Source organism: Notolepis coatsorum (assembly GCF_963971535.1).
Source record: "Notolepis coatsorum genome assembly, chromosome: 15".
NCBI lineage: Eukaryota > Metazoa > Chordata > Actinopteri > Aulopiformes > Paralepididae > Notolepis > Notolepis coatsorum.
The window spans coordinates 38132086-38147531 of record NC_140179.1 but is presented as its reverse complement, the minus strand read 5'-3'; the positions used below and the strand labels follow the sequence as shown (position 1 = coordinate 38147531).

General features: G+C 48.4%; 1 protein-coding gene across 2 annotated transcripts in view; it reads right to left on the bottom strand.

Moving 5' to 3' along the window:
* The window catches only part of glt8d2 (glycosyltransferase 8 domain containing 2), a 66849-nt gene that overhangs the window by 26157 nt on the left and 25246 nt on the right, over positions 1–15446 (bottom strand). For both annotated transcript variants that reach the window (XM_084330723.1, XM_084330724.1), the window contains exon 3: positions 14496–14594. In XM_084330723.1, coding sequence (XP_084186849.1) covers positions 14496–14594 — 99 coding nt within the window. The remainder of the gene's footprint in view (positions 1–14495; positions 14595–15446) is intronic.

The window sequence follows — 15446 nt, the reverse complement described above, 5'->3', positions numbered from 1 at the left end:
GCAGCAAGCAGCGAGACCTGGATGGCGACCATCCCAGGAGAGGCCCAGGAAATGACGTTGGGACTAGTCTGGCGCTTCAAAACAGACTCGCTCCATTATAAACACACACCCCTGACCAAGGAGCAGGGAAGGTCGACTGCACTACCGACCACCAGACGGAGTGTATACAGAACACTCGCCAGACAATATGACCCGTTGGGATGTATTCTACCTTACACCACCAGGGCAAAGATGATTGTAAGAGCGTTATGGGACAAGGACCAGGGCTGGGACGACCCCATACCCGAACACCTTGCATCCACATGGAGAGAGTGGGAGACGGAACTCAGCTCACTCCCAGGTGTTAACATACGCCGCAGCTACTTCCCACCCACAGTGAGGCCGGAGACGTGCCAGATGGACCTGCACGTCTTCAGCGACGCCTCCGAAGTAGCCTACGGTTCGGTGGCCTACTTGCGTGCCCGAGAGGAGGGAGGAGAAATACATACTGCTTTCGTCCTGGCTCGCTCAAGAATAGCCCCACGAAAGCAGCAGTCTGTCCCGCGTCTAGAGCTCTGCGCAGCCCTGGCAGGAGTGCACCTCGCCATGTTAATCCAACGTGAACTCACCATTCCGGTGCAGAGAACAGTCTTGTGGTCAGACTCCACGACGGTACTCACATGGATCCGGTCTGATTCGTGCAGATACAGGGTCTTCGTGGGGGTCAGAGTCACAGAGATTCAAGATTTAACAGAAGTAGCAAGCTGGAGGTATGTGGACACAAAACACAACCCAGCTGACGTCATCACCCGGGGAATGTCCCTGGATGACCTCGCCCGTCACAACCCATACAGTGACGGACCGGAGTTTCTCAAGCTCCCGGAGGAGGAGTGGCCTACACCCACCCCACGGGAAGCGAGTAAAGAGGAGGCAGAAAACAAGAAACCTATGTTCTGTGGATTGAACACACTCGTCTCCACAGACCCCGACATAGACGATTGCCTCACCCTGGAGAGTGCGCAGCTAAAGACATTTCTGTGGCACCACCCAGAGGTTCAGCCCACTACTGACATTTCAGCAGCTGACTACGAAGAAGCAGAACTTCTTCTACTACAACGAGCCCAGAGAGATTCGTTCCCCGATGAGCTAGACTGTCTACAGGGAGCAAAGCCCGTCCCATCAGACAGCAGACTGCTCCACCTAGCACCCGAGAGCGACGCCCATAGTCTCATCAGAGTGGGTGGTCGTCTGCGGAGAGCCCCAGACTTACCGGATGACGTCAAGTACCCGATAGTCTTGAACAGCCGACACAAGGTCACAGAGCTGATCATAAAGAAATACGACGAGGATGTGCACCACGCAGGGGCAGAGAGAGTCTCCGCGGAGATCAGACGTCGTTATTGGATACTGCAAGGGAGAGAAGCAGTGCGGCGCTTCCAGCGAACCTGTCTAGACTGTCGTAAGTGGCGAGCGCAGCCCAGTATACCCCGGATGGCTGACCTACCTCCCTGTCGCCTCCGACTCGGCGACAAGCCTTTTCACTCCACCGGTATGGACTGTTTCGGCCCGCTGTATATAAAGAAAGGAAGAGGAACCGAGAAGCGGCGGGGTATTGTATTCAAATGCATGACCACCCGAGCGATACATATAGAACTCCTTCCAACCATGAGCACAGACTCATTCCTTATGGCCTTCCGAAGATTCACATCGCGGAAAGGCAAACCGTCCATATTGTTGTCTGATCACGGGACAAACTTCAAAGGCGGAGAAAGAGAACTGAGAGAGAGCTTCCAGGCTATGGGCCCAGAACTTAGGACCCGCCTCGCTCCATCCCAGATTGACTTCCAGTTTAATCCCCCGAGCGCACCTCACTTCGGTGGAACTTGGGAACGAGAGGTACGTTCAATAAAGACAGCCCTGTGCGCCGTGCTTGGGGCCCAGACCGTGGCGGAGGAAGTCCTAATGACAGTCCTCACGGAGATCGAGGGAGTATTGAGCTCAGGGCCCCTCGGTTGCGTCTCAAGTGATGTAGCAGATGTCGACCCAGTCACCCCCAACACACTATTGATGGGGCGGCTGGACCCCGCGCTACCACAGACAATGTACAGGCCTGAAGAGGCGAACGGCCGAAGAATGTGGAGGTACAGTCAAGTATTGGCTGACAAGTTTTGGAACAGCTTCCTACTCCACTATCTACCGTCTCTACAGACCCGCCAGAAATGGGTAAAAGAGAGAGACAATTTGACAGAAGGAACAGTCGTCATGATTATCGACCAGTCACTACCCCGAGCTATGTGGCCGGCTGGCCGCGTAAGCAAAGTGATCACCGGTGCCGACGGAAAGGTCCGAGCAGCTGAAGTGCTCGTCCAAGAACTGCCAAGGCTCCCCGATACTATCGATGACGACCATGACCCCATGACTTTGTGAACTGACTGACCCTCACAACAGACATTGAGTAGAGGACAGTGCGGTTAATCTGTCTCTGCTTAGCTAATTAGGTGGGACTAATTAGGGGGCGGCTGTTACGAAGGATCAGATTAAACCGAATATATATATTTATTTATTGATATATATTGAATAGTATTTGTATATCGTTTGATATCCCTTGTATATTCCTTGTACATATACACGGAATATCCCTTTAGTCCAGCCCATAATAGTTCATTCTCCTATTGGACAGCGGTCCACCGGCGCCAGGGACCGGCCCCCGGAGCCAAGTTCAAAGTCACCGACACGACATGTCTGTACTTGCCCGGCCGCGTGTAACTGTTCCGCAACAGTAAGTGACTTCCGGGGTAGGCCTGATTGGCCCCGACAGGCACGTGACGCGGCAAACTCAGGACGCGCAACGAGGCTGCTGAGAGCTGTCGCGCGGAAATAGGCTGTCTATTGCCATTCTCTAACACAAACTCTAACCTTAACCAGCTCCTTAACAGCGCCTAAACGTAACCGTTCTAACCTTAACCAACTCCGAAACAATGCCTAACCTTAACCTTAACCTTAACCATGCCTAACCTTAACCATAGAAAGAATATTGCCATTCTCTAAGACAAACTCTAACCTTAACCAGCTCCTTAACAGCGCCTAAACTTAACCGTTCTAACCTTAACCAACTCCGAAACAATGCCTAACCGTAACCTTAACCTTAACCATGCCTAACCTTAACCGGCGAAAGAATACACGTTAAAAAAAAAATCACGTAAAAAAAAAAAGATTTGATGGGATTCGAACTCACCAACAACGGACCGCAGGATCGCAGGACCGCTGCTCTGCCAGGTGAGCTGAAGCGCCGAATGAAAGTCATGGCGTATTTGGACGGTTACGTAATTCCGCAAGCTCTGCCGCTCGGCTCCGCGGAGCGTGCCGCGCGGCAGAGAAAGTTGCGCGTCACGTGCCTGTCGGGGCCAATCAGGCCTACCCCGGAAGTAACTTACTGTTGCGGATAAGCTATAAGCTGCCCGGCCCTGCCCAGGGATACGGCGACAGAAATGAGAGTGGCACTATTTGTGCACCGTGTGTATAAATACGGCGCAGGTGAATGTAGAAGACCCTTAGCCCCTTACCTCCGTACCCTTCGTGCACTTAGCATGTTACCGATAAGTTGAAGCCTCACCCACGATACAACGTGCGGTGAAGTATGGCCTGTTTGGCCTCAGAATAGAGCATCGAGACCGCGTGCAAATTAATAACTGAATTGTCAGAGTTTGGCACTATACCGTCGAGTGCGACATATTTCTATTGAGTCTTTAATAGTCTATTGTGTATAGTGTATCGTGCGGTTAGAATTCTATAGTGACCAGCATCTCCAACGCTTTCTCGTATTAGCTAGAGTTCTTATCCAGGCTGGGCCGACCGCATGGCGCCTTCACCCGAGGAGACCTAGGCGAGAACCGTATGGACATGTACACTGGATTAATCTACCCGACGACTGCATAGCCTTTGCGGCTGGAATATATTTGCTTTGGTCCTATGATTTATGGAGCGGATAATCGCCGATGCCTGCACGTGTTGGATTTACCCCGAGAGGAGTCAAGTCGAGTCGGCGCTCAGAGAGCCTGAGGCCGCCTAGCTTTCTTCACTGTAGAGCTACAGTCTACAAGAGAACCAAGCTGTATTCGTCTGTGGATCAAGAGACTACTGCACCGGCTTCTGTACCTGAAGTCTCCCTAGTCATCGTTGACCAGATGTCCTACTACCGACAGATCTTCTACCCCCTTGCTGGCTTACAACCAGTGGGAACCCTTTCCAGTATCTCCCGCTATTACTAGTGTACCATAGATATAATTCCCTAAGATTCAGGTTGTATAATTACCTCCTGCGTAACCAGAGAATGGACATTCGTTATTGATTTGCCTACGCATACTCCTTTGCCTTACAAGTGCATTCAAAGAATAATGTAAAGTATCCTATGTACCTTTTGCTCCATTAAATACTTGATTAATACCTTTGACTGGAACCGATTTCATTGTGGGAAGTGTTCATCATATTCATATATTGTGTACTGTATGGCCAGTAATTAAAGTACATAAAGCGGTAGTGGTTTAATGATACCATACTTATCAATACAGTCAGGGAATTGTACCCCTCAGTTACAGTACTGATCTGCATAACTAACGCCCCCTCTATAGCGCACAGTGAAACCCGACACTTCCTCAAACGGGAGGCAGAGGGAGGGAGAGAGAGAGATAGAGAGGGAGAGAGAGAGAGAGGGAGAGACAGAGATAGAGAAGGAGAGAGAGATAGAGAGGGAGGGAGAGAGAGAGAGGAGAGATCGCTCCGAGAGCCCGCGTGTGCACGCTTCGAGTCACGATGCAGGGGGACTCGGGGAGAGACAGAGGAGAGATCGCTCCGTATGAGCCTCTCTCTCTCCCTCTCTCTATCTATCTGTCTCTCCCTCTCTCTCTCTCTCTCTCTCTCCCTCGAGTCGGGAGCACTATATATCACTGTAATATCTTTGCGCATGCTCCCACGGGCACGCCCGTATTCAGATCCATACAATAATAATCACAGAGATATATATTGTCATTTGAAACAAGTTAGAAGTTACCAATGCATTGTCCCATTTATTATTTGTCATAATAAAATACAGAATAGTTTATGATGAAATGCTTGTTTCTGTATGAGCCCCTGAGAGTGTAGTAAAGGAATGTTCAGTCAATATACATATATATACAATATACAATACAGAGTAAAATGAGTAACAGTGAGGTACAATGCAGAGATGAAATGAGGTACAAAACTTAGGCTAAGGTGCAAATGAGGTAAGAATGTGGTAGTGCAAATCTCTTTAATAATAGATAAATATAAAGTGTTAAAGTGAGTGATTCCTCAGTGTATTAGTAGTGTGGCATTGTATGGTAAAGGCATTCTCCACCTACCAGTAACTAGTCTAACGGAGGAGTTTAAGTGTGTGAAGGTGAGAACAGAGCTGTTGCTATCGGGGAGCAAATATACAGTAGTTGGAGAAAAGCAGGTCCCACAAAAAAGGAGGAAGCTGGTAGTGGAACAGGTGGAGCACTAAGAGGAAGTAGTGAGGTGTACAACGGCTGTGGTCCAGGCTAAGCAGGGACAGTGGATGGATTGGGGAAGTGTAAAGAAGTGGGATATTAGCTGGAAGGACCTGTGGAGTATGGAGAGAAATCATATAAAGTTCCTAATAGGAGCTATGTATGATGTGTGCTGTCATCATCACCACATAACCTAAAACAGTGGGTAGGTGGGTAACGTTGCCGTCGTTTCTACTCTGTTCAGAGACGGCAACGTTGAGGCATAATTATGTCAGGCTGTAAGACTTTCTCAAGGCCGGTATACATGGAGAGTTGGAGACATAACTGAAAGTCTAAGAGTACAGGTGAATTCAGGATGTAATCGGATGGAGGGTGCAGCCATTTAATTTGTCCGTGAGGGAGAGAAATGTAGAGGAGGCAGGTTTTTAGGCAGGCATGAGTCAGGTCACTTAAATGGAGCTACTGATCGGGTGATGCAGCTAGATTTTGGAGGGAAACTTGTTGTTCCATGAGAGATATAGTTAGCACTAACTTGAGACCTGACCTAGTATTATGGTCTCGTAGTCAGCGGTTTGTTTATTTTATAGAATTAGCCGTGCCTTGGGAGGATTCAGTGGTGGAGGCGTACGAAAGGAAAAAGCTTAGATATGCAGACTTGGCAGCAGAAATTGAACAGCAAGGCTGGAAAGTTAGGGTTTGTCCAGTAGAAGTAGGATGCAGATGATTTATACTAGCACAATAGACTTCATCATTATTGTGAGACTTGTGGATTTGTGGGCGGAATTTGCAAAAAGCTGTAAATGAGATGTCAGAAGAAGCATTGAAAGGCAGTCAGTGGATTTGGTTGAGAAATAATGTCAGCTGGGGGCCAAAGTAAACAAAGGGTAATAATATTCCTTTTCTTCTCTGTTGTTGCTGTTTCATGTGTAATATTGGTATCAGGAATTGTTTTATTGTTGACATAGGATAACAGATTGTGGATATCATGGAAAAATGGGAGCTAGCATGGAGGGGTGGTTCTGGGACTAACTGTTGAGCCTTCCTGAGGTGTCATGGTGGGCCTAACTTGATGGAACACCAGGGGTACACGTTGGGTTGTGGTGGCCATAGGGGCCATGTGGTAGGGTGGGTATGTACTTGTAGCATAGGCATTGTCAAAACCTGGAGCTCACATTTTAACCAGTTCCTCCTGCACCCTCATCCCTTACCCTAAACCAGGTTCATATCCTATTCCCTACCCCTACACCCCTTACCCTAAACCAGGTTCATATCCTATTCCCTACCCCTACACCCCTTACCCTAAAATAAATGCTAGCCTACATCTAGGTGGGGACCAGGTTAGGTGGGGCTTGAAAATATTTCCAACTACCCAAGTGGGGCCTGATTGAAAAAGTTTTGGAACCACTGGTGTAGGGGATGTATCAGAGGACTCTTCATTAACATAGTATCGTGATGCGAGGGGCGGAGCTAGGCGATCATGGAGTAGACGTGTTTCACGTGAGCTCCCTTCTACCGTGCGGAATATACGTTTCTCCCCATTAGTCTTTATTTTATTTTTATTTGTTTTTTGTCTGCTTGTTAAGTCGTCGTGTTTCAACTACTGTCGTCGACTTTTTTTGACTTTCTGCGATGTCGGTGGTGGAAACCAGATCCATGAGCGCTCCAGCCAGCAAATTGCCGCCGGGCCTGGCCGCGCCATCGCCCGGTGTCGGTGAGATAAGCGAAGCTGTGCTCTCGGTCATGACCAAGCTCCATGCAGAATCTGAGACACGCTTCGCTGAAACACAAAGAAAAGTGCTGGCGGATTTTTGTGATAACCTTCAACGAGAGATATCAGAGGAAATAAGGTTGGCGGTCGTCCCGCTGATAGACAAGATGGAGGAGCTGTACGTTGTCTCCTCGGCTAATGCTAACGAACTAGCCGAGCTAACAACGGAGGTCTCATTACAGGGCGAGAAGATGGCCGATCTGGAGTCCTCCCTGCTGGCTAGGCAGGCTGAAGTTGCCAAACTACAGTCGGTAATTGTGGAAATACAGTCCCGGGAGAGACGCTACAACATCAGGATTGTTGGAGTACCGGAGGGCAACGGGGAAGGCCGTCTCTCTGAGACCATGCCGGAATTGCTGCAAGAAATACTGGGGAATGATGTCCTCCCCACCCCTCCCGTATGTGAATCGGCCTACAGAGCGGGCAGGACCACTCCTGGGGTGAACAAGGAGCCGAGGCCCATCATTGTCAAGCTGAACAGGCTTCAGCAGAGGGAACTCATCATGCGGTCGGCTCGTGCCAGAAGGGGTAATCTAAGGCTTGGCGATCACAAAGTGGCCATTTTCGAAGACTTTACGCCGGAGGTTCAAGCACAGAGAGGCGAATACAAAGTGGTCTTATCCAGGCTATGGAAACTAGGCCTGAGGCCCACGCTATTCGCTCCCGCGAAATTATCTGTGTTGGATAAGGTCGATGGTCGGCGTTCATTTTGGTCGTTGGCTAAAGCAAAGGAATATCTCGAGGGGATACCCGAGACTGTAGCTTGATATCTATGTCGGGTGAGTGACTTGGCGATGTGGGCCTGGATACATTGATAGGGCCGACTATTCACAAATACTTGCTGTCATGCCCAGACATGCTAACTGTACACTGCCCATCCAACTAGCGGGGCTTCCCAATGACTTCTGTTACTTGCTAATGCTGACCTCATGGTCGTACTTGTGTATCGCCTCTTTGGAAGCTAGCGAGCTAGCTGAACAATGTACATAACAGACTCTAACGTGCTATCCGGATTTATCACTAGCTTACGCGCTAGCCTCGGGCTAGCTAGCGGGCTGCGTCTATCGTCTGCGCCGTGACATTCGAGACCCGTTAATATTTACGTACTTTGGTTGTTGTTGCTGTTTAAGTGTCATCGGTTCGCACAATTCAACAGTGATCGGGTCCTTAACTAACTTCTTGTATGCTTTTATTTTTATATCCAGGCTGTTTTGAGCTTTGGGCTCCGGTAGGAGAAGATCGGTTGAATATATATATATACAATATATGATAACAGGTTGTGTCAGGTATTGCTTATTACTAGGGATGTCCCGATCACCTTTTTTTGCTCCCGATCCGATCCCGATCATGTGATTTTGAGTATCTACCGATCCCGATCTTTCCCGATCCGATCTTTCACATTAGTAATACATTTTGACGCATTTTTGTCAGAAACTGGCGGAGCGCGACAAGCCCCTCTGTTGCCTAATAGTCCCTCGAGGGGCGCGAGCGCGGCGGCTCTTATTACATTCACCCTGGGAAATGTGCTTCATATGAGAAATATTCAAAGTTTCAATATCTGTTTGCACATTAGTATACATTCAGTGTTCGACTTACGTAATGACTTGCTCCATTTTCGTCTGAAACGCCGACGATAATCCTCAGTCACAGCAAATAATTGACGTTATCCAGGTGAAAAGTTAACTTCATTCAAGCAAGGCATTGCACCTAGTCTAAAAACTCCGCCTCCTACCTCCCCGAGCACAATGACGCCTCCAGCCTGCTGCTTCATGAGTTTTCCCTCCATGCGGAATGTCCTCCTTGCAAACATTGCAAGTGGCTGTTGGACTGGCTTGACTTTCTATTTTAAAATGCTTCCAAACCTCTGACATTTTTGTCTAGCTGCTCAAGTCAGTGGATAACCGTGTTTCGGGAGCGACGCGTTGTTGTGAGCGTCTCTTGAGGGATTCGGCATACGTCACTGTCGTGCAACGGTGTAAATTAAAGGGAATGTGTTTGTTGTGGAAAATTCTTCTGCTCTGTGTGACAATAAATAAATTAATGATGATATATTATAATATGTAATTTAAAACCAAAACTAAGGCCTCAGTATGAGTTTAAGACGTGAACATGGTCATGTTTGTTAAAAAAAAAAATAATAATAATAATTTTTTTGACTGGCGATTTTTTTTATATTTTTTTCCCGATCCCGATCCTCTGAAAATCACGTGATCGGCGCCGATCCCGATCACGTGATCGGATCGGGACATCCCTACTTATTACCATCCCCGGGTTAATGAATGTGTTTAATTCTATTCTTACATAGGTTATGTCATTCCAACCGTTGTGCCTGTTCAGAGGGGCTGTTACAGGTGTGCACTTTGACCATAACCCCCTTTTTTCCCTTTCTTATCATTGTCGTTGTTTAAATGACATCTGTTTGCGCAATTTACCTGTGATCCGATCCTGCCTTGGACTATCTGCTGGTATGCTTTAATTTAATTTTGTTTTGAATTTTCCTTTATCCATTTGTGCTATAACATTGCGACGTTGATGCGCAGACTTGGAAGTAGATGGTTGCAGGGTTGATGTTGAGTTATTATATGATAATGGCTATTTTTTCCATTATAGTTATCTCAGGTTAGGGCCAAGGCTCACGATGGTTTTCGACCGATATCTTTATTGAATAAAATTTTTATTATTATTTGTGTTTATTGGACTAGTGGGGGTTTAATCAGGGGTTTATCTAGAGGGGGGTCGGAGTGGAGAGCGTCTTATTGGATCCATGACTCCAGTGGGAAATGATAGGAAGATGACCATCCTTAGTGGATGGGGCATAGGGAGGGGATTGGAGAGTGGGTATAGGAGGGTTTATAATAGGACGGGTGGGTTAGGGTTTAGAGTAGAAGGAGGGGGGGTTGTAACTGGGGTGGTATTTTTATGTGTTTTATGTACTGTTGTCTTATATGTGTGTAATTGTTCCTCCTCTGAACTCCTGGGATTGACCGTCCGTTGCCCGCCTGGATCAGCGCCTCTGTACTCAGCCTGGCTGCACTGGTATGTTCTCTACGCATTTAGACAAACTCGACCATGGCTAAATTGAATATTTTTATTTGGAACGCTGGGGGTCTCAACACCCCACACAAGCGTGCCAGTGTCCTTTGGTTATTGAAGAGAAGAAATATTGACATTGCTCTTCTTAGTGAGACGCATTTATTGTTGGGTGATGTGTCAAGGCTAGCAAATCGACAATATAACGTTATCTCCTCATCCTCAGCCGATGATAAGACGAAAGGAGTCATCATAGTTACAAGACGTAACCTTGATAACAAAGTCCTGGATGTGTGGTCGGACACGGAGGGAAGGATTACTATAGCAAAAGTTGAGTTCTCTCATAGGAAGATGGCAATAATAGCATTGTATGCCCCTAACACATTTGATTCAGCGTTCTATAATACAATCACGAAGAATATGTTGGAACTTACTGGATACGCTCTCATTGTGGGTGGCGATTTTAATGCGTGCTGGGATGCGGAGTTGGATAGGTCTGGGTCCTCTGAAACAAGTGACCAAAAACGGTCCTCTAAGGCCCTCAGGATGTGGGCCCAGGACACTGGGCTCGCAGACCTATGGCGCTTATCCAATCCCACCCTCAAGGATTACTCTCACCTGTCTGCCAGACACAAAACCTTCTCTCGAATAGACTATGCATTCGCATCCCCTAATTTGTTTGATAGTTTCGACGTCTCATTGGTTCCCCTGGCTCTCTCGGACCACAAGGGGATTTTCCTTGTGGCAACCTTTGGCAGGCTCTCCACGAGAGCTCCCAGGTGGCGTTTTAACTCAACCTTATTAAAGAACGATGATTTCTGCTCTGAGTTCAGGAGTAAACTAGCTGAATTCTTGCAGATCAATGTTGGCACGGTCGATGACCCCAGGGTCCTATGGAACGCATTGAAAGGATTTATCAGGGGTCATGTCACACTTTTCGCCTCCAACTTACGTAAATCCCGGTCAAAATAACTAGAAGGACTGGAAACATTATATGCGGATCTATACGCATCTTTGCAAACTAACTATAGTGAACGACTAAACACACAACGTAAGATAGTCAAGAAGGAAATAAACTCCATACTTAAACAACAGTCTGAGTTCTTAATACATAGGACAAGGCAAAATTACTACTTTCATGGCTCCAGGCCTAGCCATCTATTGGCAATGAAAATACGCTCGAATGATCATTTCTCGGATATCCCCTCGATCAAGACGCGACAGGGTACAATCACTACTGATTCGAAAAAGATCAACGACACTTTTAAAGAGTTTTACTCACAGTTATATAGCTCAGAGGTTAATCTCGACGACTCTAAATTTGAATCGTTCATTGGCGGGCTTGAGATACCCCACATTTCTGAGGAAGTGGCTAAGGAACTGGGGAAACCGATCACCCTTATGGAACTAAGGGAGACGATTGCTGTAATGCAGAGGGGTAAGGCACCAGGCTGGGATGGTATTCCACCCGAGGTGTATTTAGCTTTCTGGGACCAACTGGGCCCATTGATGCTCGATATGATCAATTACGCTATCGAACAAGGGGAGTTCTCAAGAGATGTCAACATGGCGCTGATTTCTTTACTTCTCAAGAAGGACAAAGATCCCAATGATTGTGGTAGCTATAGGCCCTTGAGTCTTCTCGGGGCCGATTTAAAAGTGTTTGCCAAGGTGCTGGCCCGCCGCCTGCAGAGATTTATGACGGTATTGGTACACTGCGATCAAACTGGTTTTATCCCGGGGCGCCTGGCTGCAGATAATCTTAGGAGGCTGTTACATGTAGTCGATAACAGTAAAGACAATACAGCTCCGTCCACTGTTCTGTCTTTGGCCATGAAGGCGTTTGACAGACTAGAATGGTCATACCTGTGGAAGGTACTTGAGGTCATGGGTCTTGGAAAGAATTTTATTCATATGATTAAAGTCCTGTATGCCTCGCCGTCGGCAATGATACTGACAGGCAAAAACTGTTCCACACTTTTCCCAGTCTCCAGATCTTCTAGACAGGGTTGTCCTCTGAGCCCGGGACTATTCGCGCTTTCCATCGAACCATTGGCCCAATTTATTAGGCAATCGGAGGACATCGTCCCCATAATGATCAATAATACACCACACAAAATCGCTCTCTATGCGGATGACCTACTGATTTTTATGGATGACCCTTCCCGGTCGGCCACAAAATTATTGGGAATAATCGACGACTTTGGTAAATTGTCAGGCTTTAAGATTAACTGGAACAAATCAGCCTGCCTACCTCTTAATGAGCTGGCCAAGGCGGTGCGACTACCAGCTGATATCCCCATAGTGGAACATTTTAAATACTTAGGTATAGAGATATTCCCCACGCTGAGTCAAACTACTAAGTACAACTTCACGGGTACTTATGATAAAATACGCCAGGATCTAGACAGATGGTCGTCCCTTCCTAACTCCTTACAAGCCTGAGCTTCCATAATCAAAATGAACGTTCTGCCTAGGATACATTTTGTTAGCTCAATGCTCCCCCTGCCCCCTCCAATAGACCACTGGCGCAAGGTACAATCGATGGTATCTAAGTTTATCTGGAATAACAAACGCCTGAGAATCAAAAGAGCTACTACTCAACGTAGGAAACAAGATGGGGGCCTCGCAATCCCTGATTTTAAGCTTTATTTCTGGTCCTTCTCACTGAGACCTCTGATGTGCTGGCTAGACCCTGTAGATGCTGTATCTTGGCGCTCCTTAGAAGCAGCGGCGGTCTCACCGCTAAGATTGCAGGATGTGGTGTCTCTATTTCGAAATGCCGGCTGAGGTATGGACCGATCATAACTCACGTGATCCAAACGTGGCGTAATGTACAGAGGTCGTGTGGGGTTAAATGCCCATGGCACCTGGACTCTCCAATTTTTAATAACCAGCAATTACTTGTTGGGCACAAGCCGGTTAATATTCCTCAATGGCAAAGGAGGGGAGTTCATACTCTGGAGGATATTTATGATAAGAACGGCCTCCGTGCGTTTCAGGACTTGAGAGAATTTTATGATCTTCCCGGCGAGTCCTTCTTTCTTTACCTTCAACTAAGGTCAGCGCTGAGGGCGCATGGCGTGCCGTGGGCTCAAGCTTTGCACCCACACCCCTTCCTCAGGCTCATAGTGGACAGGACGACCTCCAGAGGGTTTGTCTCAGACTTTTATACGCTCTTAATTCAATCCACGTATAAAAATCTATCATTGGATACAATCTGGAGTGTGGATATCCCGGAGTTGGACCCCGAGTTTGACTGGGATGATGTTTGGGCAAATGTGGCATTATCTTCCCGCAACCCCAATCATCAGCAAATTAATTTTAATTATATTCATAGGACCTATCTTACACCTAGGAAGCTATTTGCTATGGGACTGATAACCGACTCTCGGTGCACTTTGTGCTCTCAAAAGGCCACTGGCACTTATATGCATATGTATTGGGATTGCCCACCAGTGGCCCGCTTCTGGAGGTCAATAGCGGACAAACTTTCTGATCTGTGTGGCTTAACTATCCCATTCACAGCTGTTACGCTACTCCTGAACGATATAACAACACTACCCGCGTCCGTACAATTGAAAAGGGTTGTCCTAGCGGGCGTCACAGCGGCGAAGAAGCTAATAGCAATGAGATGGAAGGAGCCGGAGAAGCTCACAGTGATTAACTGGTCCCTAACACTGTTGGATGTGATTTATCTTGAGATATCCACGGCGCGGGTGATTGGGGTAGGGCAGGCTGGGATTGACCTGTGGTTCGCAGCAGCTGAGAAGGTCAGGACCGCCGTGTGCGGCTGAGCGGGGTTGGGGGGCTTGTTATGTCCTGAATTTAACTGGGGATTTATTGGGGGGCAGCTATTTAGCTATTTCTTCACTATTTGGTCATTTATTAGATAGCCCCCCTTGAAACCTTGAAACCTTGAAATTTTGAAATTTTGAAATTTAAAAAGGTTGAACTCTATTTTCTTTTCTTTTTGTCTTTATAATTTATAAATTGTTATTCTGTATTATTATTGTTTTTGTTATTTTCCTGTGAAGTTCTGTGTATTGTGATTGTGGTTAATGTGTTGTCTTGTTTCATGTGATTAATAATTTAAAAAAATTGATAAAAAAAAAAACATAGTATCGTGATGCTAATTCCCAGACAGGAGTAGATTGTATAGTCCATTTCATTAAGCTCATGTGCAGGTGCACCGCAGGGCCTGTTGTCACCTGCTCCGGTCAGCTTGGGCCGCGCCGGAGTCCCGAACAGCTTGTTGAGGAGGAGCAGACAGGCCACCAGCACCAGCAGCGTCAGGAGGATGCGGTTAACTGACAGGAGAAAGACAAGGACATGAAGTCAGTGGACACAGCAGGGGGCTTGGGGACAGGGCTTGGGGACAGGGCTTGGGGATAGGGCGTGGGGACAGGGCTTGGGGACAGGGCTTGGAGACAGGGCTTGGGGACAGGGCTTGGGGACAGGGCTTGGAGACAGGGCTTGGGGACAGGGCGTGGAGACAGGGCTTGGGGACAGAGCTTGGGGACAGGGCTTGGGGACATGGCTTGGGGACAGGGCTTGGGGACAGGGTGTGGGGACAGGGCATGGGGACAGGTCGTGGAGACAGGGCTTGGGGACAGGGTGTAGGGACAGGGCGTGGGGACAGGGCTTGGGGACAGGGTGTGGGGACAGGGAGTGGGGACAGGGCATGGGGACTGGGCTTGGGGACAGGGCATGGGGACAGGGCGTGGGGACAGGGCGTGGGGACAGGGCTTGGGGACAGGGTGTGGGGACAGGGCTTGGGGACAGGGCGTGGGGACAGGGCGTGGGGACAGGGCTTGGGGACAGGGTGTGGGGACAGGGCGTGGGGACAGGGCTTGGGGACAGGGTGTGGGGACAGGGCTTGGGGACAGGGCTTTGGGACAGGGTGTGGGGACAGGGCGTGGGGACAGGGTGTGGGGACAGGGCTTGGGGACAGGGTGTGGGGACAGGGCGTGGGGACAGGGCGTGGGGACAGGGCTTGGGGACAGGGTGTGGGGACAGGGCTTGGGGACAGGGCTTGGGGACAGGGCTTGGGGACAGGGTGTGGGGACAGGGCTTGGGGACAGGGTGTGGGGACAGGGCGTGGGGACAGGGTGTGGGGACAGGGCGTGGGGACAGGGCTTGGGGACAGGGCGTGGGGACAG